At 49.3% G+C, this 25,687-nt stretch overlaps 1 protein-coding gene across 1 annotated transcript in view; it reads right to left on the bottom strand.

Moving 5' to 3' along the window:
• Nucleotides 1–4,310: 4,310 nt before the first annotated feature.
• Nucleotides 4,311–25,687, bottom strand: part of FAM189A2 (family with sequence similarity 189 member A2) — a 61,130-nt gene continuing 39,753 nt past the window's right edge. The window contains exons 4-11 of the mRNA XM_046021883.1: nt 21,283–21,411; nt 19,352–19,459; nt 19,129–19,262; nt 13,563–13,692; nt 13,330–13,408; nt 10,578–10,730; nt 8,073–8,365; nt 4,311–5,166 (exon numbers count right to left, since the gene is read on the bottom strand). Coding sequence (XP_045877839.1) covers nt 4,963–5,166; nt 8,073–8,365; nt 10,578–10,730; nt 13,330–13,408; nt 13,563–13,692; nt 19,129–19,262; nt 19,352–19,459; nt 21,283–21,411 — 1,230 coding nt within the window. The 3' untranslated portion in view covers nt 4,311–4,962. The remainder of the gene's footprint in view (nt 5,167–8,072; nt 8,366–10,577; nt 10,731–13,329; nt 13,409–13,562; nt 13,693–19,128; nt 19,263–19,351; nt 19,460–21,282; nt 21,412–25,687) is intronic.

Below are 25,687 nucleotides of genomic sequence, written 5' to 3' on the forward strand. Positions count from 1 at the left end.
CTGCCGCCCCAGTTGAGTCTTCGGATGGCAGCAGCCTCACAACTGACCCGAAGCCAGAACCATCCAGCCAAGCTGCTCCCAGATTCCTGACTCTCAGTGCCTGTGACATCATACACGTTGATTGTTTGGGGATCCTTTGTTACACAGTGGTAACTGACTGATGCAGTCAGCAGGTTCTGTCCGACTCCCTGCAGTAAACACCCTGCACCACCAGCACGTGCCCTTCCAGGTTCTTCCTGTAATACAAGTTCCTGAACTTGCCGTTGAGGGAGAAGGTGGGAGGAGGATGCAGTCCCAGTCCTTTCTGGGCGCCAACAATATGGCGGGTGTGGTGAAATAGACATGGGCTGCCACATTGGACTCGGCAAGATTTAATCTCGCCAACTGTGTGTTCTGCAGCAAGTACTTTAACATTACAGAAACTCCTTTTAATCATTTATAAAATGGTAATAATAAAGCAATCAGGCATGAAGTCACGATTGCTGAGATACGTTCTGCGACGCACTAGGCACAAGCTATGCAGACCGTCAGTTCTTTCTCTTTCCCGTTCTTTTCTCTTGCTACTCACACGTCAAGGACTTCGCTGCTGACTGACTCATCTCAAAATGCCAACCACAAAAATCATGTTTAAATCCCAAGACTTATTTTTATTTTCTTTCTTTCTTTCTTTAATCTATTTAATTTTAGAGATGAAGGTGGGGGGAGGGGCAGAGAGAGAGAAGAGAGGAAGAGGAAGAGAGAGAGAATCTTAAGCAGGCTCCACGCCCAGTGCAGAACCCAACGTGGGGCTCAGTCTCACAATCCTGGGATCGTGACTTGAGCCCAAATCAAGAGCCAGACACTGAGTTACCCAGATCCCCCTCAAGCCTTACTTTTAAGGTGGATCTACTGTGGATTTACCGTGGATTTACCATGAAGCTAGTGAAATTCAAGCACCATGGCTCCTCACTTACATGGGCCCCTTTCAAGGCCTCGTACCTAGTTTTATATTCATAATTTTGTATTCTTTTTCCTCAAGAAGGGTCCCTAATCACAAAAAAAAAACATATCCTACTCTGTAGAATGCAAGTAAAGTAGTAAATAAGAAAAGCCATTGCACTAAATACATTTGTCAATAAAAATAAAACAATAAAATGAATTCAATTCCTAGCTCAAAACACTTTAAAAGGAACAACAAAGTAAACCAAAAGAAAGCACAAAAATAATAAAGATAAAAGCAGAAATTAATGAGAGAATAGAGAAACAGGAAATTGACAAATAAAATCCTGTTTTTTCAGCATGGAGTTTTTCCTCAAAAAGTTGAAAATATGACCCAGCAATTGCACTACTGGGTATTTACACTAAAGATACAAACGTAGTGATCCGAAGGGGCACGTGCACCCGAATGTTTATAGCAGCAGTGTCCACAATAGCCAAACTATGGAAAGAACCTAGATGTCCATCAACAGATGAATGGATAAAGAAGATGTGGTATATATACACAATGGAATACTATGCAGCCATCAAAAGAAATGAAATGTTGCCATTTGCGACAACATGGATGGAACTAGAGGGTATTACACTGAGCGAAGTAAGTCAATTGGAGAAAGACAACTCTCACGTGATCTCCCTGATATGAAGAAGTCGAGAAGCAACATGGGGGGGCGGTTGGGGGATAGGAAAAGAATAAATGAAACAAGATGGGATCGGGAGGGAGAAAAACCATAAGAGACTCTTAATCTCACAAAACAAACTGAGGGTTGCTGGGGGGGGTGGTTGGGAGAGGGTGGTGGGATTATAGACATTGGGGAGGGTATGTGCTATGGTGAGTGCTATGAAGTGTGTAAACCTGGCGATTCACAGACCTGTACCCCTGGGGTTAATAATACATTATATGTTAATTAAAAAATCCGATTTTTTAAAAAAGTCAACAAACGAATCATTTGCTAACTTTGTTAAGATGAATAAGAGAGAACACAAACTAAAGGATGTCAAGGAGGAAATAACCATTGCAACAGAAGAAAAGTTTAGAGTTATAAGAGACAACATCACAACATGACTTTGCAAATGGGGTTGCCTGGGTGGCTCAGTCAGTTAAGCCTCTGCCTTCGGCTCAGGTCATGATCTCAGGGTCCTGGGATCGAGCCCCGCATTGGGCTCTCTGCTTATCAGGGAGCCTGCTTCTTCCTCTCTCTCTGCCTGCCTCTCTGTCTACCTGTGATCTTTGTCTGTCAAATAAATAAATAAAATCTTAAAAAAAAAAAAAAGCTACTCATGCTAATTAATCAATCTTCTGGGGGTAATTCTGGTAACTGCATTTGGGATCTTTGTCACCACCTCTGAACTGCGGATCCTTAAGGGATTCCGAATGCCAGCAGACTGCCCTCCCTGTGTATAGTCAGTATGGACGCCCGTGTTCATCGCACTATAATGCTGAGGTTTGTCTAAGTATACCACACGCAGACACACGAACAGGGACATGAATTGTAGAACTTCTAATTCCCTCCCACGGCAAATACATATAAAATATTGTGTTCTAATTATATTGCAATTATATCACATATTTTTTACTGTAATATTCCTTTAAGTCCGAGATGCAAGACAGAAGTCCGTTTTCTGACTTCCCCAACACCTTCAGATCTCGCAAATACATGGGACAGCCCCCGGGGGGCCAGATCACGCTTCAAAGCAGAGACAGGTCCCCCCTGCCTCCTGCCAAAGTATCAAGCAATGCCCGTAGTTTCATGCACCCCTTTCCTGTTCTGGTTGTTACTGGCAAATTCCCTTTCCTCAGAATGGCCCAGACCATCCCTGAGACTGTTTCTCCGAGGCTAGAAGCAGACGCCATCAGCACGTGGGGCGCCCACCTACCTTCCCCGAGCCTTCACGGTAAGGCCCGCGATGGCGGCCGGAGGGAGGGGTGCAGACTTCAGGAGGGGGGATGGAGGGATGCATCTAAAAACAGTGCCGTCCCGGTGTGGGACAAAGCATAAAACTCCAGAGGTGAGAAAGGCCTGGACTTCTCTCCCAGCCTCACCTGGAGACCACAGGCTCCGGGCAGCCACGCAGCTGGCAGGAGAGCACCCGGAGCAGGTTCCGTGGGCTGCTTACGGCCGTCAGAGAGCCTGTGAGGGGCGGGGCTTGTAACACACTGGAGACCCCAGCAAAGGGGCCCAAGCCCCAGTGGGCAGCTCTGGTGCTGAAAACTAGGGCTTCTAGAGAAATCAAGAGGTGGCTCACCGGCAGAGAATTCAGGGCCTGGGGGTGGGCAGATAGAAGGGAGAAACTGCCATGGGAAGCCGCATCCCCCTCCTCCACAACACAGGGACCCCAGCCCAGCAGGGGCATCTCCCCCAACACACACGGCTCTCCCTGGCTTCCAGCTCTGTCTCCCTAGCCCGGCTTCCCTCCCCCCAGAGCACCTCCACACACGCTTCCCCTCTTGGTTACTCAGTCCCCAGACCCCTCGGCAATGCCGCCTCCGGCCTGGCCCGCTGGCTTGCAGCAGCCCACCTGTGCCCCCGTTAGCCACGCTCCAAGCCTCACCCAGCACTTTGTCAGACACAGAAACACCGAACCGTGGCTGCCTGGAAGGTTCTGGAGATGGGCTGCTGGCGTGTGCCTGGCTTCCACACCACTGAACTTCGGAGCGACCTGGGGCAAGATACTGAACCTCATCTTCCTCATCTGTAAAATGGGGACAGTAAGAGGCCCACTCTGAGGCCGCTGGGTGGTGGACGGAGAGTGTGGGAAGCCGCTAACAGTAGCTACAGCACAGGCCACCCAGCAAGGCCAGGATCCCCTCAGCTCACAGCTTCCTACCCCAACCGCAGCTAGTCTCCAGCAGCAATTTGAAACGTAAACTAAAGCTGTTATCCCCTGTGAAAAACTCTCCTGGGGCACCTTACTGTTAGCAAAAAATCCAGCCTGAGGGTCTCCCTACCGCTCCCCTTGCTCTCAAGTCCCATTGTCCTCTAGTGTTCCTGCATTGGCTGTTCCCTCCCCCTGGAACACCCTTCCTTCCCTGACCCTCAGAAGTCCAGGCCAGCTCAAACCTCACCTCCTCAAAGAAGCCATTTTGTAACTGTCCTCTTCCTTCTTGACACGACTCCCCAGTCTGTAATGCCGGCTAGAAAGGAGCTCTGGGAAGCTGCTCAGCCAAGTGCCGCCAGCTGAAGGGGAAGGTGCCTTGTTGCTTAAACTGGTTCGGGGACCTGCCGGGGACCTGAGAGGCTGCCCACTGCTGTCGCGAGTGCTCAACCCCTCGGAAGGAAAGGCCTGGCCACCTACACCCACACAAATGTTGTACACGGAGCCCAGAGGTCCAAAGTATGCGTTTTTATTCTCGTTTGGGCCTTCACCGTCTTGAGTTTTGCAAGCACGAATAAATGGAATCAACAAGAACCTCTCCCTAAACGTCTTTCATTACCATTTGTCACTGAGCGAGCTCCCCGTTTTTCCTAAGAGACTGATTTGGGGATGACCTAAAATGAAGCTTTACACGTACAGAACACCGGGGTTAACCATCCTGCTTCTGTGCCCATGGCCCCCTGGCTGAGCAGCGGAAGGCTGTGGGAGCCAGCAGCCACGTCTTTGGGGAGTGGGGGTGCTCGGGGAGCCGAGAGCCAGGGGGAGGGAGGTGGGCGAGGAATGTCAGCCCAGTTTCGCCCACGTGGCCTGGCAGAGGCTGGAGGGAGGCTGCCTCCGGGCCTCCAGATCAGGCCTCCAAAAGCCAAATGGGCCTGGAAGAACCCGCTTATCCACCCCTGAATGTCCTCAGTCAGCAGAGCGAGGAGCTGGACAGTGGCAACAAATGTCCTCCAGGGGGCCTGGCCCACTTCTGAGGAGAGCACAGAGGTCACGCCTCCTCCAGCCGGGTCGCTCCAAGGTCAAGGGGATCATTCCGCCTTCCAGTCCATCTGCCGTCCTGCCCCTCCCTGGCCAACGCCAGGAGCGCTGCGGGTGGGGGGGTACCCCACAGGTTCACAGGACGGTCTCCCGGATGACGCCGATGAGGCTGTGGGGCCGCTCGGCCTCTGCTCGCTGGGGCCTCCTCTCGGTTCGGGGCCTCCCTGCCGGGACGAAGGTGCTGAGGTCCCCGCAGCTCCACAGGTGCAAGAAGCCAGGCTGTCTCGGCGGGGGCGGCGCGTGGGCCCGGGAAGTGCTGGGCTGCAGCGGGGCCATTATCTTGGGGAGAGTAAGAGGGTGGGGGAGGCGTTAGGCTGCACCGGATGCGGTCCCCCCCACGCCTGCCTCCTCTCCCACCCACGCCCTGCCTGGCTCCATCGCTTTGGAAAATAGGGAGTTTTCCCAAAGTGGAACACGCTAGAGATTCCAGAGATAATTTCCACAGATGGCCTCTTTCCCAACGTTCCTAAAATGTTTCCCAAATTTTCTATTGTTTCAGCTGCCGACCTGCCTCACGTCACTCCCCTGATTTGCCCGTGGCAGGTTCTTGCTTTATCTGTAACAGTCTTCTGGTCATTTTTACCCCGTTTCCCTGCGGTCGGAGGCAGGGGTTCTCGCCTGCACGTTTCTGGAGGGGAGGAGAGGGGGCTGGTAGCACAGATTCCCCCCTCCCCGCAGCAACTGTGACAGGCAGGGCTGGAACCTCTGTATTTCTAACAAGAACCCAGGTGATCCCGATGTTCTAGAAAAGTCTGGCATTCTGTCTGGCATTCTGGCCGGCTAATAATGAGTTTATAAAATGTCACCCCAAACCAGTGAGGCTGCCAACTGGTCTGCTAACCCTGTGATAACAAAACGTAATAAACAACATAACACCTTGGCCAGTTTATTTGTAAAAAATGCTTAAGAATGGTTCTATGCTAGATCTATTTTACAATGTAGCCTACATGTAGCTTGAAATATATAATATTATCGCTCACTTTGTAAAATGGCAAACATATGGGAAACCCCTCATCCAGCTGGGACTGAGGAAGTCCGTACAATTTCCAGAATTTGCACAGTCATGCTACAGGACCTATAATACGGTTAGCACCTTGAGAAAAGCCCAGGCGTTTCATGGCCACCTAATGTCACAGAAAAACCACCAGGCTGATTTTTTGTTTAGCTTGTACCATTCTGAGATTTTGAAGTCCTCAGGTTAATCTCTCCAAAAGATGGGACATTAAATTTTGCTAACACGCTGTCCCTATATGTGTCTTCAAAGCCCTGTCCTTGTTTCCTGGTCAAAAATAAAATTCCAACATTCATAGATGTCCATCACTGTGACATGTAAGGTAGGGCCAGAGGTTTTGGCAGGGATAAACATCAAGATGGATCTAAAACCCATTCCAGTCCTACTAGGAAAAGTGAACATGTACAAAGCTGGGTAGAGTCGGAATAAACGCCCTCCTTCTGCTTGCCCCTCCCTCCTTCTGTCTGGGGCTGGTGTGGCACCAGGAAGCCTCGCGGCTGGGGCCCGCTCCTGGGAGGTCCCAGCTGATGGCCGGGTCCATTGCAACAATCCCGGCACCTGAAATTCTACCCAGACTTGGCACAAAGACCCAGCAACATCTGTAGTGAGAGCATGTGGCGAGCTCTAAGTACTTATTCATTCTCCCCAAAGCTACTTTCCGGGGCAGACTGAGCAGAAGATGCAGACTGATGGCTTGGCAGACGCTCTGACTCTCACCTCACTAGAGCTTGGCAGCCGTGGACAAGTGACTCCAAATACTTGCTCTGTGCGTCGGGCTGCCGGGGCCAGGCGGAGGGAAGGAGGCAGGGCATGACTTCTGGCATAGACCAGGGTTAGGAGGATGTACATGTCTCCCCTACAGAGATACCAACTATGGCGTGACCCAAGACCACCGGCGTCATGACCGCTGTTTGAAAGCGGACAGCAAGAGGGTCTGAGGTTCATGTACGTCTTCGTGCGAGCAACCAGACGGCTCTCCCGGGTCCCCTGAGGGGCTGGGAGAGAAACTGGCTTCTGGCTTCTGTCAGCAGAGGCCAGCAGGTTGAAAGGGAAACGGAAAGGAAAGTGAGAAGGGACTTGCTCCATCTGTCTTAACTCGCCTCAGACCCTGCAGCCCAGCGTCCAGGTTACTGCACACAGACACGGCCAGGAAACACCAGCGAGCCGCTGTGCTTTGCGGTCACAACAGCCACCCCACGTCAAGGGACAATGAAGCAAACGGCTTGATCCCAGGATGCTGAGATCATGACCCGAGCTGAAATCAAGAGTCGGTCGCTTAACGGACTGAGCCACCCAGGCGCCCCCGGGGAACGGTTTTTTAAAGAGGTGGGAAATTACAGCTGTGATCCATCCCCAGTTCTCGTCAGAAGGAAGTCCCCTTCAGACCACCTGGTCCGACACTTCACCTTAAAAATGAGAAAACTGGGGCACCTCTGTTAGGCATCTGCCTTCAGGTCAGGTCAAGATCTCAGGGTCCTAGGATCAAGCCCAGGGTCTCCCTGCTCAGCAGGGAGTCTGCTTCTCCCTCTCCCTCTGGCCCTCCCTCTGCTTGTGCTCTCTAACTCACTCTTTCTCTCTTCCTAATAAATAAATAAAATCTTGTAATAAATAAATAAATATAAATGAGAAAACTGATGACCAAAAGGATTATGTTACATGCCTGATTTTATCTTTCCCCTGGGTGACTTCAGGTGAAGGAATTGTGCTTTTTCATCTATAATCTACGGAGAAAAGATAATTTATTCCTTCAAGTCCTATCGATCTAGGTGTCTTGCCATCATTTCATGGGGATCTGAAAATTCATGTCTGTCCATCATTGCCAGACAGGACACCCTGTCAAGGGAAACCCCACTTGGCAGATGGAGAGCTGAAGGGGCCCCACGCGGCCCAGACCCCTTTTGCTCCCGAGCGACACAGCTTTCTTATCCCAGGCCTGTTCCACGTTCCAGGAAATCAGTTTCTCTCTCTGGACCTGGAAGCTTGTGGAAAAGTCATCAGGCCTGAAAAGAAACGCTCTGGGTTCCTCTCTCTCCTTCCCCAGACCTCCTTCCCCCAACTTCCTTGATACCCTGACCTTGAACTTAGGGCACCTCGGACAGGAAGTCGGAGAAGCTGTTGCAGCTGCTATGGAAACAAGCTCTCGGAGCCGGGCCGAGGTCAGTAATCACACTACCTGCTCCAAGAAGCTGGCGCTCGTGATGGCCTCCTCCATGTGCTCCTCGTCGGACTTGAGGACGGATTTAATGTTCTCCACCAGCTCGTGGATGTCTGGGGTCATACGGCAGGACGACTGCTCCAGGAACCTCGCCACCAGCAGCTTGGTGTCCATGTAGGACTTGTAATCTATCAGGGACCGGGGCCGGCATCGCGCAGCTCTGGACCGCAGACCTCGCCTCAAGGTCACCTCGGCCAGGTCCGGTCTGCCCTCGGTCTGCGTGGCGGCTTCGCAGCTGAGCACGGGGGCAGCTGTGGGCGGAGACAAACAATACATGCACATTGGCCTCGCCCCAGTGAGCTCGCGCCGACTCCAGGCAGCACGGGCCACAGCACCCGCCACAGCACGGGCCACTAAACTCAACATGGAGAGCATGTTGCAAATGCCAACGACCATGCACATCTTGCTTGTCATCTTGCAGAAAGAAAGGGGGGAAAAACAAAAAACAATGACATAAGCTCATTCCCTGCAGGTCCAACAGGATGCGTTCCCCAGAACATTTCACGGTGCCATGGAGAACACAATCACCACAGGAGCGACAGATGACAGGGGAGGGCATCCAGAATGGAGCAACCGTGCCGGGGGTGATGACCAATGTGGGGGGATGGGCGGGCGAGCAGAGGAAAGGCGGGAGATGGGTGACCTGATGAGAGGATGCTCCAAGAGAAGAGGATGCGGGAGCCTCTTGGAGAGGCTGAGGAGAGACGAGACTGCGGCAAAGGGAGTGCTCCGCTCCCTCTGACTGTACCTTTGTCCTAAACATCCTCAGGGCATGGTGTTGACTTATCCACGCTCACGCCATGGCTGGGAGGCAGCTCTAGGGCTGACTATTCACAGAAAGAAAAATCTAGGTGCAGGGAAATCACCCGTCATTCCAGAAGTCAGCAGCGGCCTGGGAAATTTCACCGCCAGGGGCTCTAATGTCCACAACTACCTACATCAGGAGGGTTAAGGACCAGCAGAACATGACTGTGCCATCGGGTGGGCGAAGGGGAACGCAGGCCCGGTCTCCGCATGTTCATAAGCCAGCCAGCAGCCTTCAGTGTACAGAACCCTGGAGGTTTCAGTCTGGGAAGGCCTGACAAGCGGGAATTTGATATTCAAGGAAGAAAGGAAGTGGAGGGTAGAGCATAGGTAGAGGAAGGGGAGCGCTCCTTTTCCTCCGGAGAAACGTAGACGCTCTAAACTGGGTTTAGCGGCCATCTTCCAGCCTGCCGCGTGCATGTCCCAGGAGAACCGGGGTTTTCCAGGAACACTCCCTACGGACACTCCTGTGTGAGGACAGTCAGGGACTACACTCCGTCACGGGAAGGCAACCCGGTCCTTCTACAGTCAAGGACTCCAGCAGGTAAACACGTGTCTCCTTCTCCCTGCAGCACCCCGGATCTGGAAGGACCTCACTAAGCTGTGCAGAGAGCCAAGCTCCTGTTGAAGCAGGCAGGTGGCCCGCTCGAGCCCTCAGCTTGCCAGGTCGGGTGGAGACCTGCCGTGAAATGGGCCTGGGGAGCTGAGGGGCCAGGTTGCCGGCCTGTGGGTTTGCAGAGGTGCTGAGTCCCGGGCGGCCGGACTCCCCCAGCTCAGAAGACAGGAGGAGTGCTCTCTCTGGCTCCCGCACAGTCAGTCCAGAGCTGCAGCGAACAACACAGGCCGTCAGAGGGACAAAACCAGGACTGCAAGGGGGTGACATGTGGCCCCAGAGACAGCAGGGTGAGAGTGCACAAAGTTGTATTTGCACAGAGCAGGGCAGAGGCACTTGTTAGAGGAGGTCACCGGAAGAAGCCTGTGCTGGCGGGATTAAAGATTTTCATTTTCTCCCTTTCTTTCCTTTATTTTATTTTTGCAGTTTTCCACAATGAAGAGCTATTTGGAGATGTTCAGGTATCCACACATTCAGAGAAAGCACTCAGGGTTATTTTAAGTCTTTAAGATTTTTTAAATTTAAAATTATTCAAATGACATCTATAACAAACTCCACACAGAAAGGGAGAGAATGCGAGTGTGACTTTCATTCTAGCTAAACTTCTTAAAACAGGTCGGATTTAAATAACTCAACAACCTATACACGGTTTAAAAAAAAAAAAGATAACTTAGGTCATAAGAGAGGGGGTAAAAAAATATATATATATGCCCCTTTAACTTTTTCCTTAAGAACATTTATTTCCAGAGGACCGCGAGCACCCAGAAATCAGAACATTTGCCTTTTCTTCATGTTGTACCTAGAACACTATCGTGTGCAACTAAATGCTTTTGTTGACAATGAAAAGACTCTACCAGCCTAAAACAAGGTGACCAGTGAATATTCCTAATGTGGTTGGCAAATATCTTTTTTTCCCAAGACCTCTTATCCTCTCTCGAGACATCTCTCAAGCTGCAGGGCGGTGGGCGGCCCGAGCCACCGCTTTTGACGGGCGCCCATGGGCAAACACACACGGCGCTGAGTAAGGAGCTTGGGGAGGGACATACCTCTCTCCGCAGAATGACGGAGCACGGGGTCGCTCCTCGATCTCGTCCTCAGGGCTGGGAAGACTGTCCTGCTTCTCGTGGGAGGCAGCTGGCTTGCAGCGGGAGTTGAGAAGGATGTGCTTTCTTCTCCAGCTGTGTTAGCAATGTCCTCACCTGATTTTTTTTTTTTTTTAAAGAAGAGAAACATAAATTTTTTCACCAGTTGCTGCCTTCACAAGGTTGGGCAGGAAGCCCCTGTGAGCCCGAACATTCAGGGGCAAGGGGACACAGTTAACCACATTTGCTTGGGCTGTTGGCCAGGTGAGTTTTTACTTCCCAGCACTGTGGGAAATGCTGCCTCTCCAGACCACCCCTCCACACCTAAAACAAGCCAACAAAAAATTGTAAGTCCACGAGTAAAGTCAAGAAGCCCTGCCAAAATGTCAGGTGTTTTGTGTTTTGTTTTGTTTTTTTTCTTTTTCCTTCAAAGGGCTTAGAATCTTCTCCAGGGAACCCTCCTGGTGTGGTGCCAGGAAGCTCCTCACCACTTTCCAGTTTCTGGCAATGCGAAGCGAGCCTTGGCGGGGTGGGAGGAACACCTGCCCGGGTCAGGGGACTTCCCCAGGGCTGCAGACCACGAAGGCAGGCTGTGGAGGTGTCCGCACAGCCCAGGGTGCAGGCTGGGATGTGAAAGGCGTGGCGGCCAAAGGCAAAGAGACTGTGGCCACCGCATGGATGCGGAGAACCACTCAAGAAACAGATGACTTCTGGGGCGCCTGGGTTAGGCCACCACTGTGGCTCAGTGGGTTAAAGCCTCTGCCTTCGGCTCAGGTCATGATCCCAGGGTCCTGGGATCAAGCCCCGCAAGGGGCTCTCTGCTCAGCAGGGAGCCTGCTTCCTCCTCTCTCTCTGCCTGCCTCTCTGCCTACTTGAGATCTCTGTCAAATAAATAAATAAAATCTTAAAAAAAAAAAAAAAAAAGAAACAGATGACTTCTGCTCAGGACAAGCACATCACAGCCTTGGTGAGCCTGAGTGTGGTCTGGGCAACTTTCTTAAGAAACGGGAGAATCACAACCATCCTTAGGGAAGAGAGCACTGCTGCCTTCTTCTAAGACGGAAGGTGAACAGAACAGAAACTCATTCCAAACCGTGCTGCTGAAAAATCACCCCCACCGAAACCAGCTCGAGAGAGTTGATCCATTATTTTTCACCCCTGCCATTTCATGCTGGTGGACAGTTCTCTAGGCCATTTAAAAACCCCTCCAAAGCCAGAGAGCTGCAATCATGCTCCCTTAAATGACAAGGATAGCTGTAAACTGACTCTTGTCTTTTGAGGCAGGACGCAAAATCAGCATTCACTAGGCTTGAAGGCGGCATGACCCAGACCCGAGGTTATAAATGACAGCACAATCTCTCAGCAAATCATCCTGCCATAGACAAAACCCATTTTTCCTTTTAGAAGAGCCCCTCTTATTTTAACAGGAGAAAGAAATCTTAGGTGGCAAAACACGGGAATGCCAAATTAAACTCTCTAATCCCTTTCGCAGGTCCCTGAGACAAGTCTGGGGACTCATCAAAGATTCTGAGCCTATCTTTATTTCTGTTCACACAGTCTCTCCTACTCGCCAATTGTTGACAGTATTTTTAAAACTGGAAAGAAGGATGCAATTTTTTTTTTAAATTTTCAACATTTACTTATTTGAGAGAGCGTGAGTGGGGGAGGGGCAGAGGGAGAGAGATGAGCAGACTCCCCACTCAGCAAGGAGCCCGATTTGGGGCTGGATCCCAGGACGCTGAGATCATGACCTGAGCTGAAGGCAGAGACTTAACCCACTGAGCCATCCAGGTGCCCAAAGAAGGATGTAATTTGAACCATTGGCTTCAAGATATCTGACCTCCAACAAAATATATAGGTCATTTTTTTTTTCAGTGAATGTGATTGTATTTAAATTATTCCAAAATAAGACTGATGAAAACACATGAAGGGGAAAAAACCCTCAAGGCCTTAGGATTTTACTATCAGCAAATTACTTCAGGGCGGGTGTTATTTTAGGCAAGTTCGAGACTCTAAATTTCTGCTTTCTCTTATCTCGTAGGAATTTCTTCTCATTTCCTGTGATACTTATTGTATATTCTGGAGAATATTTGATGACTTGTTACAGGAGTTTTTTAAAAAAAATTCTTTGCCAGCTTATTTATTTTTGCATTTTTAAAAAAATTATTAACATATAATGTATTATTTGTTTCAGGGGTACAGGTCTGTGATTCACCAGTCTTATACAATACACAGCACTCACCACACCCCATACCCTTCCCAATGTCCATCCCCCAAACACCCCATACCTCCCACCTCCCTCCACTCCAGCACCCCTCAGTGTGTTTCCCGAGATTAAGACTCTCCTATGGTTTGTCTCCCTCTGTGGTTTCATGTTGATTCATTTTCTCCCCTTTTCCCCTGTGACCCTCTCCCTGTTTCTTAAATTCCACATAAAATATAGTTGTCATTGGGGCACCTGGGTGGCTCAGTGGGTTAAAGCCTCTGCCTTCGGCTCAGGTGGTGATCTCAGGGCCCTGGGATCGAGCCCCGCATCAGTCTCTCTGCTTGACGGGGAGCCTGCTTCCCTGCCCCCAACATTTGCCTCTCTGCCTACTTGTGATCTCTGTCTGTCAAATAAATAAAATTTAAAAAATATATATATATATAGGTCATTGTTTCATGATGTCTTACTCGACAGAATCCTGCGTTTGGGCAGGAATCGTGTGTTTATTACCTTGAGTCAGTGGCAGGCAGATCGGTTCCAAGGGGCTCGCGGCACCTTCTGATCCTCCTGGCACGTGGAATGAAGACCCCTATGTCACAGGAGAAAAGAGGGCTATCTGTGGGTATTCAGCTCATCTCCCACCTGGACTCCACTAGACTTAAAACCACATTGAGGACCCGTGTCCCAGGGTTCTCCGCGCGCCAGGCTGCGCTTCCCACCAGCGGTCAGCACATGGACCGTACCTGCTCCTGGTCCGTCTGGCTCACCACAGCTTCGTACGGAGGCGGGGGGTCCAGGGGACAGAACACTTCCACACCTTTGATTCGTGCTCCATAGATATGGGGGAGGGGAATGACATCAGGACCGACCATCCTAGGAAAAGCATCTTGGCATCAGGAAGCAGGTTTACAGACCGCGGGTCTGACGGTGCTTGCTTCTGCGTGATGATGGCCTTTGCCTCGGGACGGCTATGGGCGGACAGAGCAGAAGACCCCTCACCCCTCACCGCTGCATGACAGTCTCCTGGCCCAGAATCAGGGGGATAATCTCAGCTGAGGGAGGGCCCAGAGTTTCTTAGGCAAGTGACAATGTATAAAATACAATGCCATCATTGCTTTTAAAGCCACTAGCCAAAAAGCAAGCAATAATCCATAGACAGAAAGCAGATTGGTGGTGGCTAGGGGACGGGGAACAGGGGGTGACCGCTGAGTGGGTACGGGTCTCTCTGGAGGGGATGAACACGCTGCAGAGGCAGATGGGGGGTAGATTACATAATACCGCGGTTGTACCAAATGCCACTTAATGGTCGACTTCCAAATGGTTCCACTCACGTTATGTGAACTTCACCCCGATGAAAGAAAAAACAAAACTAGGGACTCAGGGCAACACAATTATTTCTTACATTAGTACATGACAAGATTTCTTGCCTGGGTTCACCTAACGTCTGATTCATGGTGGAAACTCCCTATATGTTAAGTAAATATTTGAAAGGCTGAATTACTTTTTCTCCAGGAAAGCGAAAAACATCACAGCTCAGAGACAAAGCAGGATGAAGGAGAGCGACCCTTCCTAAATACAGTCAGTCAAGCAAACATTGGTTGAGCACCGGCTTCAAGCCAGGCATGGGGACTTCTGTCCTGTGAGTGAGAGGCCCTCCATAGCAAATAACTAAATAAACCTCAAGGTATTCTGCCTGTGTTCCTAGAAAACGACACACACACACACACACACACATACACACACCACACACACAAATAACCTAGATAATAAAGAGCCTCAACTATGAAACAGCGGTTTAAAATACACAGAAACTTGTTTCTTTTGACCACACTTCCAGTTCTAAAGTAAGTCAGTCCCAGGGGATTAAGAGACAGCAGAGTGACCACAGTTAATAATACCGTATTCCCTATTTTAAGGTTGCTAAGAGAGTAAACCCTCAAAGCTTTGATCACAAGAAAAACAATCCCGCAACGATGTGCGGGACGGATGTTAACTAGACTGATGGGGGCCATTGCTCCACAATATGCACTAATATGGAATCATTATGAGGTACCCATGAAGCTAGTAGAATGTTCTAGGTCAGTTTTATAACCCATTTTAAAAAGATACAAGGAAGACCAGAAAACCTGTGCTCAGGCCATGGGGCACTGGAAAATGAAAAGAAGAGGTAATAGCAGTAGTTTCGTGCCCGTTTCCGAATGATGAAAATGGTCATGAGCTGAAGGAGATGGGTGAAACGGCCCGGACCAGCTGCATGCTCAGAAAGGCGCTCTGTCGAGTCGTGGTTGTTTCATTTTATCCCTGTGCCCATTTATAAAAATGCAACTGGTGGAGGAAAACAAGTTGAAAAAGAGGTGATGTTCTTTTTTCCTTGCAATAAAACGCAGTGAGCCCTAGGGACTCCTTCCGTCCTTTCCAGAGGGCCAGGCTTCCGTCCTGAATTAGCAGGACCCCAGGAGCCATCTTTGCAGCGCTCTCAAATCCCCTGGCTTCCCCCCTTGAGCCAGGTCCCCACATTTCCCCCTTGCTGTGTCCTCCCCAGGAACACCCCCAGCTGTGCCTGCTGCTCTGTTAGCTCTGGTGGTCTTTGACATCCCCCACCCAGTGGCTATGTTCTCAGAGAAGAGAGGGTTTGCTTGGGGCCAGGAGGTCAGAGGAAGAGACTTCCGTTTGAGATCTTAAATGACCATGGAATCCCTTTAAGAAGCGGGGGAAGGGGACACATTTTCTTTAAGTCAACCCCAATGAACGGCTTCTTATGGTCGTTACTGTGATGACCAAGAAAGCCTCCGTGTGACAAAAGATGCTTCTAGAAAAGAAAAGGAAAGTTCCTTTCCTATGAAGCAGTTCTTGTTCCCATCTGTTCAGTACATAGGGATCTGTAGGGTGAAACTGGTGCTCTGTGTCCTCACTGGTGTTCTCCTGAACCCTGATGGGCCCCAACCCTAGCTAGGGGGTTGGGGAGGTTTGCAGACTATGGGAGGCCCAGGCCTCGCCTCCAGAAATTCTGCTCTAATTGCCTGTGGTGGTGTGCAGACAGATAAGAAGAGATTTTTATCTCCTAAAAATCAGCTAAGCTGCCATGAGATGAATAAGGAAGCTGGGCTTCAGAGATGGCAATAGACCCTCCCGCCTTGCCGGGCGCAGGGTCACCCTGGCAAGAGACCCCAGAGCCTGGGCTCCTTAAGTTCACCCAAAACTCTCCAGGAAGCCTTCGTTCATGCTCGTGAGCACTGAGTATGGACAGGAAACCCACACAGAGTACACCAAATGAGTTCTCCTAAGGTGACAACCAGGCTGTGGGAACTCCTGCAAGGGAGACACAGCAACTAATACGACCAAAGAGTGGTCCTCCCTTGCGTCCTGGGCTGGCGGTGAGGGCTGCTGGGCAGAAGCGCACTGGGCACACGGTCACCCTCCAGCAGAGCCTGGCTCCCCCTGACTTTGGGTTTTGAACCTCACGAGGAAAGGGAATGAGTTTATTAGGTTCACCACCGAGGAACAGATGCCTGTGTTCAGTTTGCCATCATAATCCGCGTTCTGTAACACGTCACGTCCCCACGGTGCGACCAGGTCCCCAGTCACGGAGCAGGTGGGAGGCTCTCCTATTCAATCCCAGATCCAACTGATTTCTGAGGGTGGGGGCGGGTGGGAGGCTCCCTGGGGCCCTGGAGGAGGAGAGCTCAGCCCCGACTGTCCTTACAAATCAAGTCACGAGGCAGAAACCCATCTTCGGGCGGAAACCTTCACTGCAATCAGGTTTCTGTTTCTGGCAGTAATTTGAGAAGTCCTTTCTCAAGCAGGGGCCAAGGCATGAAGTGGTTGTATTTATAGAAAGTAAATAAATAAACCTCTCTGAGAAGTCATGATACCTTGCAGGAAACCGGAGGCTTGCATTACGTGAAGACTCTTCATGTAACCGGTTGTGGAAACGTTAAAGAAAACATTCGTGACGGTTCTTGCCTGCCTGCTTATAAGAAAAACCACCACTTGGCGTCAGTCGGTGTCTATAAAGTAGATATGGAAAAATCTAGCAAAGTGGGGCAAAAGCAAAAATACCTTTGCTACAATATGTATCGAAAGGTGAATAAATGTAGCCGTTATAACAGTGGACCATCCTCTGGTATTGGGAGAATTTCAGAAAGCAAGGCTGTTTGCCCACTGTAGATAGGATCTAGGCCTCCATGTACAGTCTATAGTATAGTATATAAAGACTTTAGGCCTAGCAGCGTCTTCTTTCCCGCAGGGATGTATTGCTTTAATGCCCTCCCCCATGTTCCTTTCGGAAAGTTCTGAATGGTAAAGCCCTTGGTGAGAAGCTTGTCTGGATCTGGCCAGGGGCGGTCTCAGGACTCAGAGGGGTGAATCCAGAAATGCACCCACACCCTCAAGAGTGGAAACACCCACACTGGTGCGTGTTACTATGGAGGAACTGAGAAGGAAAACGGAAGAGAGGAGGGCAGGCGGGGGAGGGGCGGTCCATAGGACACGCACCGGACAGCGCCACTCCTACACCCGCATGAGTCACTTTCCCTTTCTGCCACTGCAGGAAATTAAATCTGTCTGTTGCCTCCTCTTAGGTCAACCAAGGGCTCACCTCCAATCTCAGAGAGCCAATTAATTCTCCGTCTCGAAGAGGGCATTTCTCTTCCCAACCACAAAATTACAGGCATTTTTTTTTTTTAACTGCCTTCCAGCATGTCCCTCTGCACACAGCCTGAGACTGGGCTAAGGTATGAGCAAGCGTGTCCGTCAGCACACAGATACGTCTCTCTGGTCCCTGTAATTTCTGCCTCATTTCCCTATATACTACGGAAGTCATCCTAGCCCCCCGCCCCCAGCTTTGAAATTCCAATACACCGCCCCCTGCACAACTGGGAGGCTGAATTTCCCCGTGCATCCATGGACACCCCTCCAGCTTTGTGGCCTTCTCACACTCCCCTTAGGTGGGCAAGGAGGGGAGGGCATGCAGGTGAGCAGCAAGTTGGGGGGTCACTCCTGGAAAAGAATGTTAATGGTGTCTGGGCGGTAGCCCACACCGGTGACTTGGTTCAAAGCCACAGGCAGCCGCCCTGAGCACTAGCAAGCCCATTTCCAAAAGCCCCAAGGCCAGCACCACATTTGTCTGACGACTCTCCACATCAACCTTGGGGCTTAAAAGTAGAAATTCCTGGCCCTCTGAATCTCAAGCTAAAGACACGAGTCTTTCTTACAGAATTCAAAGATTTTCTTTTGGAAGCTTAACGTTTGCTGATCGTTAAAACTCGGCTTAAGTAAGATCCTTTAAAACTCGGCTTAAGTAAGATCCTTTCACCCACGAAGCCAACCCTGACTGGCTGACTCTTTCTCCAAGGCCCTCTGCAGCCCATCTGCCATGCTGGGTTAGGTGGTCCTCCCCGGGGCACTCAAAATCTCTTTTTTGAGAATTTTTAGGATTCTTGCAACACTCATCTGTCATGACCTAGACTGTGAGTCTCCTGAGAGGGGTAGGAAGTAGGTCTATGTCATCTATCTAGAAGGTCACCAACCCAGCAGGGTAACTAATAAGTGGCAGAGGACGGATTAAATGTTTGTTGAATGAATAAACAAAGTCATTCTTTAGAGAGGTCCAATGCTAGAAGTTTGTAACAGCCAGACAAGCGCACGCAGCATTTCCTTCTGCAGATAGTCATTTCTGAAATTTAAGAAGCAAACGATAGATTTTGAGCTAGAATTTGAGAAAGCAAATAAGCGTGGTGTCTATTTTTTCTAGACCAGGGAGAAGTCATGAATAATTAATCTCTGCTTAATGGCTGGGAAGAATGTCATGATTTGGGACCCGCTGATGGTGTTATAATGAACATCGATTTGGCCTCAGCGCGTTTCCAGGGCAACCTCAGCACTCAATCAAGTCACATGACAGCGGCTGTCTCACTGGGTGTCAGTTTTCCTGGGAAGCTAATTGAAATGGAAAAAGTATATCCTTAGGTCAAGGTGGGACTTTTCTTTGGTTTCCTGCTGTTTATCAGACAAAAGAACAGGGCAGGGGAGGGGGATAGAAAATCCTGAAAGGGGGCACCTGGCTGGCTCAGCTGTACAGCGCACAAGAGGCTTGATCTCACGGTCTTGAGTTCAAGCCCCACATTGGGCAGGAAGCCTACTTAAAAAAAGAGAGAGAGGGAGAAAGAGAAAGAAAATCCTGAAAAATAACACCATCTGTCTAGATTCTGGAGAGCAGTGAGCTCATGTTATGAATCCTGGAAACCTTTCCGTCTTCCAAACCGAGGACACCTCAGGCACAGCTGGGGCAGGGACCCAGAGGAAGCCTACCTGCGGTTCATCCGGGGTGTGCACGAGTAAAACGTGGCGAAATAGGAAGGGGGGGGCACCGGCGGCACGAAGTCATCGGGGTCTGGGATCCGTCCATGTTCTTCGACTTCTTCAGCAGAAATCTGAGATTCGTCCTGATGAAACGAGCACCTTGGTTAGTCAACAGGCTTCACGACAACGGCTCCGTGGGACACGGTCATGGCACCGCGAGGTGGGGACTTACGATGCAGGCTCTTCTGGCGGCAAACATCTGGAGGTAACGAAGGGCGGCCGCCACCAAGCAGACGGTGGTCGTCAGGGCGTTCAAGGCACACAGGGCGAAAAGGACTTTCTAGAACAAGGAAACAGTAACACCCCTGAGCACATGGAAGCTGACAACCAGAAGGCAGTAGAAAAACTCCTTTTTTTTTTAAGATTTTATTTATGTATTTTACAGATCACAGGTAGGCAGAGAGACAGGCAGAGAGAAAAGAGGGAAGCAGGCTCCCTGCTGAGCAGAGAGCCCGACACAGGGCCCGATCCCAGGACCCTGGGATTATAGCGTGAGCCGAAAGCAGAGACTATAATCCACTGAGCCACCCAGGCACCCCAAAAAACTTCTTTAAATAATAATAATGATGTCTCAATAGGGCTATTCTGGTGGGAAAACACATGCGAAGCACTTTGATATCAGGCTCATGGTAAGTGCCAAAGAAATACCAGTTACTGATACGGCTCTCATACAGTCAAGTATTTTAATTTTAAAAATTTATCTTAGAGGCTTCCTGTCCCTGAAAGCCCTGATATTACAAATTTTCTTTTTGCCAGCATCAAACTGTTGTCTGGAGATGTTCCTTCCAGGAGAGCAATGAGTATCTCTTCTGAAGTTGGTGTCCCTGGCCTCCCGCTCCTATCGCCTCCCACCGCAACGGCCTGCTGCTTGAGCCGCAGCCACGGATTCTATTTCGGGAGCGACTGGCTGAGCTCCCTGGGCACCCAACTACAACGTGGTGGGGGGCGGGGGGAGGCCAGCCAGAGTGTAAAAAGGGCGCCTCTTCTCCAAACCCACATCTCAAAATAGCCGTAAGCACACTTCCAAAAGTTTCTGTTGCCACGGTCCTGGCTCCTCAGGGAGGCTTTCCCAAGAGGGGTCCTGGCTCACAGAAAGTTTGGGGGTGACTCAGCTACCAGAAATCCAGAAGCCGAAGATAGAAGGCCACTTTTACATTCTATACAATTCAGAGAGCTGGCAGCCGGGAGATTCCTCCTTCGAACAAGAAAACAAACCCCAAACAAAGATCTGAAGAAAAGCTCATACCTCAGGGTTCACCAGCTGAGCTTCTCACTCACTGGGCTAACGAGCCAAGAGACGAGCCCTAAGTCCCGACTCAACTTTGATCCAATTCCCTACTAAAGGGTAATTTTTTTCCTTCTCTGCAACTGGTACCATTTATTTTTGACCTCTCGATTATTATAGTTGTGCCCATGAAACAAGAGGCAAGGGGCATGAATTTCCCTTGCGTGTTCTAACCTATATCTCTCCTAGGTCTCTGTCTGGAGATGTTCCTTCCAGGAGAGCAATGAGTATCTCTTCTGAAGTTGGTGTCCCTGGCACTCTGTAGGTGTCTGGGCTCACCAGCATCGAACGCCCACGGGCGTCCACGGAGCCAACAAAGGAGCATCAGAACAAGGACAAACGGGCACGCAGTTGAAAGGTTTTGCCCAACAGGGGCGCCTGGCTGGCTCAGTCGGCAGAGCACGCAGCTCTTAACCTCAGGGTCATGAGTTCAAGCGCCGCGTGGGTGCGAAGCCTTCTTTAAAAAATCAGGTTAAGCTGCATCAGCTGTGTGTCCCTACACCGTGCCTGTATCTGTACGGATACACATGTACATCAATGTACCTACACACGTATGTACATGTTGAGGCTCCTTTACGTCTTTTGCTATGTTGTAATTCTCGAACACAAAGCAAACCAGCCATCATCATTTAAGGGTCACACAATCATCTGTGCTTCTTCCCGAAGTCACTCCTGTCTCTGGGTCGCTGACGAGGGCTGGCTCCTATCTGCTTTCAGCAGCCCCATTGTGTGAAGGAGGTAACAGAGTAGGGATAGTTCAAGTAGCTTTGCCCTCTCCAGAGTGTATTACTGACGGGGGTGGGGTCCGTTCAAGTTACCTTGAGCAGAAGGTGAACAGCACCACAAGGCTGAACCGGAAAGAGTTTCAAGGCATTTTCTTTGTCTGTGCATTTGGCTGGTTGAAATTCTTCACAGCAGAAGCAAATCTTGCCTTCACCCAAGTCCACCTTAAGGAGGGAAAGGCAGAACCATAATTTAATTACTGAGAATAAATACACAAGCTACCCATGGGAGCACTCACCCTGCAGAACGAGATATGGCGGTGTCTGGATCCATCAGGATAGGCCCGGGTATGCCGTCACAAGGACAAGGTTATTTTCTGAATACGCTAATGGCCACTGCAGGTTAGCAGGGGCTCTGCTCATCTTTGTCCCTTAGGAACCCACGCTGATGAAGCACACACCATTCTAGGATTGATGATCGCTAAGCCAGAGGGGTGGAAAGCACATGATAAAATGCACCTTGGCGCTTAACGTAGGGCTACTGGATAAAATATGAGACACTCAGTCAGAAAACTATTAGCTGTTTATTTGAGACCCAGATTTGTGTTTTTACTTGCTTAATCTTGTAACTCTAGCTTAAGTCTTCCTCTTGCAAACGACGCTCATCCCTTTAGCTCCCATTTCATTGCCAAAGTGAATCCTACGGCCCCACCTACCTAACTCCGAGGGGGCGAGGAGGTTCGAGCTTCCATGTGCCTGTGGGAAACACAGGGTGTATACGGCAAACAGTAGCCCTAAACCGTGTGTGTAGGCTTAAGGAGATCTCTCAGCTGGACATCTTCAATGTGGTCGCAGAATTGAAGCGATAACGTAAGTCATGAGTATCTCATATTTTGTAATGAAATGTTTTGCAAACTTCTAGCCACGTTTCGAAGGTTCTCTTGAATCAAGTTGTGAAAATACGCAACACCTGGTTTTGGCTAATGAACACCCATAATTTGGGAGCAGATGTTCATTCTTACTTGCTTTGCCTCTTGAGTTGTCGGAGTTGGCTATTCTAGTGTGGCTAAAAGGGAAAGCCATGCCCTTTTCATATTTGTTAAGGAGGCAGCTTTGACATCACTAGCTGCAAAATTCTTCAGGAGTCTTTTTTTTTTTTTTTTAAGATTTTATTTATTTGTCAGAGAGAGAGAGAGTACACACAAGCAGGCAGAGAGGCAGGCAGAGAGAGGAGGAAGCAGGCTCCCTGCCGAGCAAGGAGCCTGATGTGGGACTCGATCCCAGGACCCCAGGATCATGACCTGAGCCGAAGGCAGTGGCTTAACCAACTGAGCCACCCAGGCATCCCTCTTCAGGAGTCTTTAAGAATAATTGAACATCGGGGCGCCTGGGTGGCTCAGTGGATTAAGCCACTGCCTTCGGCTCGGGTCATGATCTCAGGGTCCTGGGACTGAGCCCTGCATCGGGCTCTCTTCCCTGCAGGGAGCCTGCTTACTCCTCTCTCTCTGCCTGCCTCTCTGCCTGCTTGTGATTTCTCTGTCAAATAAATAAATAAAATCTTAAAAAAAAAAAGAATAATTGAACATCTACAGTGTTTGAGTTACTTAAGAGGAAAGAAAGTCTTTTTTCTTATTGAATTAAGATTCTTACCTTCTTTGATGGGGGGAGGGGGGTAGGGAGAGGGTGGTTGGGTTATGGACATTGGGGAAGGTATGTGCTATGGTGAGTGCTATGAAGTGTGTAAACCTGGCGATTCACAGACCTGTACCCCTGGGGCTAATAATACATTATATGTTAATTAAAAATTAAAATTAAAAAAAAATTCTTATCTTCTAACCAAACTTACCTTCTAGTTATCCTGTAGTCACAAATTTACTGTGTTTTTCCAAATTAAGAGAAAATGTAGTTCTTTATAATATGTTGATTAGGAAGCAAAGGGAAAATTTTCCACTAAATATTACACATTTGGGGGGGTTGGGTTTCTCTTTCTTTGAATGTGAAACTTACATACACACACAATTTACATACACATTTACACATACCATTTACACAATCTTAAGTAATGCATACCCCTGTGCCAAGTCTTACCAACCTTACCAACATACAGACCATAACATCACCAGAGAACATTCCACCATGTCCTTCGCCATTAATCTCTGCCCCCACCCTCTTACAGGCAAACACTGTTTTGATTTTTTTCCACAAGGATTAGTTTTGCCTCTTCCAAAACTCCACGGATTCTATAAGATTTTTTATTCTCTGTCCCCAAACCACGTTGAAAGGGGACACATTATTATATCAAACACCGATGCCCAGATCTTGATGTAAATTCTGCCTCTGACACCAAGAACTACTGGAGTTACCTCATGGACTCCATCTCTACCCTTTCCTTTCCACTTGGTTTCTGTCCTTTCCTGGTTTGCCCACAGACACTCTTATGTCAATAACGTCCCCACACCTAAATCCACAGTCTGACCCCAGACACACACAAAAGCAAAAGACTGTCTGTGTTTGGATTTTTCTTCCATTGTCTCACATTTTTGAAGGCACCCCCTGCTGCTAAAACCTACATTAGATTTTTACTTTCTTTTTTTTTTTAAGATTTTATTTATTTATTTGATAGAGATCACAAGTAGGCAGAGAGGCAGGCAGAGAGAGAGGGGGAAGCAGGCTCCCTGCGGAGCAGAGAGCCCGATGTGGGGCTCGATCCCAGGACCCTGGGATCATGACCTGAGCCAAAGGCAGAGGCTTTAACCCACTGAGCCACCCAGGGGCCCCTAGATTTTGACTTTCTAAGGGAAAACTACTGTGGCCATTCAGACAGGATTTCTCCAGCCAGGGTCTGGGTGAGGGTGGGGTGAGGGGGGATGGGGTTTGGGAGGTTGAGGGGGGGGATTTTATTTCCTCTTGGGCTTTCTCTTAGTCCCTCTTGTATGAATTAATAATAGTCCTTACTAATAGTCCTTACTAATGGGCTAAATTCAGCAGGTAAGTGTTACTCCTAATGGGCTTCTTCCTTTGAAGCCCAGCTGAGAGCTCCCGGATTTAACACCAGCAGTACTATTTGGTAGTTACTGATAAGCCGTCATTCAGTTGCTACATTCTGCTCCTGTATCCAAGCCCCCTTCTTCCCAAACACCAACCATGCTCACTTTTCTCAACACCATGCCGTGCGGGTTTCCAGTTCTTGCACTTAAGTCAGCTTCAGAATCTCACCTACCGATTCGATTAGCCTCCCGCAGCTAATACCCGGTGTCATCTTACAAAGTACTCCCCTCCCACTTGAGTCCATTCTTGGTCCAAGGCATTCAGTGAAGAGAGAAGACAGACCAGTGTGGGCTGCACACACGTGCTGGTATTACTTAAACACAACCAGACTTGTATGTATCCGGAAACCTCAGCTATCCGGAACTTCCGGGGTGAGCTGGTCCAGAAGCAACAATTTTCCAGAAGGGTGAAGGTTAATCTCTTTACATAGGGCTTTTGGAAAATTTAATCATTATCCAAATAAAAATGAGTATCAGTGGCCGCGCCCAGTTGACACGGCAGCCCTGAGTCTCTGCACAAAAAGGTACCAGGCGACATAGCATTTTGGATTTCTTGTTCTTTCTGTTCCTGACCCTTCCCCTCCCTTCTTCATCTCGGCTCTGCCCCAGTATTTCTGCAAAGTTGTTCCAGCTTCTCTTTGATCTCTTTAAGCATCCATGAACATCCCTGTGCAAGCCTCTACGTGAAAACCATCCACGCTTCAACCTTGATGCTGTTCCCTGACACCATCAGACCCTCCCATCTCTCTCCTCATCACCAGGATTATGGTTCTCAACACAGGCTGCTCATTAGCATCTTCTAGGAAGCTTTTTACAAAGGAGGACACCTTCTTTCGCAACCAGGGCACTGCAAGCTGACATGACAAGGAGTTCTCACACGGCCACCATCAGACTGACAAACAGTAGAGAGAAACGCTTGTAGCTGGCAGAGAGTGACCAGTAGAAACGTAAGTTGAACCCTTTAATAAAGGAACTGCCTGTATACCTTAAGCTAAAAAATCCTTATTCCCCAAGCACGCTGGGAAACTGTTTAGCAGTTTCTTATAACGTTACACAGACTTAAGTTCACCACGTGACTGAGCAAATCCCCCACCCCTTTATTTACTCAAGAGAAATGAGAATGGGCCCACAAGAAAAACCACAACTCCGCAAAAATGTTTACAAGAGCTCTGTTCATTATAGCCCCAAACTGGAAACAATGGGAATGTCCATCAGCAGAAGAATGGATTCAGCAAACTGTGATATTTTTATACAATGAAATCCTAATGTGCAAAAAAAGAAAAAAAAAAAAAAGGCAATGGACACAACACAAAATCATGGCTGAATCTCCGAACTGTTACACTGAGCAAAATAAGACAGAGACAAAAAGGCACATACCCTAGGACTCCATTTGGGTGAAACGCAAGAACTGGCCAGAATAATGTTCTAGCTCTTGTCCGGGGGGTATACATGAA

This window comes from Meles meles, chromosome 11 (assembly GCF_922984935.1).
Source record: "Meles meles chromosome 11, mMelMel3.1 paternal haplotype, whole genome shotgun sequence".
NCBI classification, from domain to species: Eukaryota; Metazoa; Chordata; class Mammalia; order Carnivora; family Mustelidae; genus Meles; species Meles meles.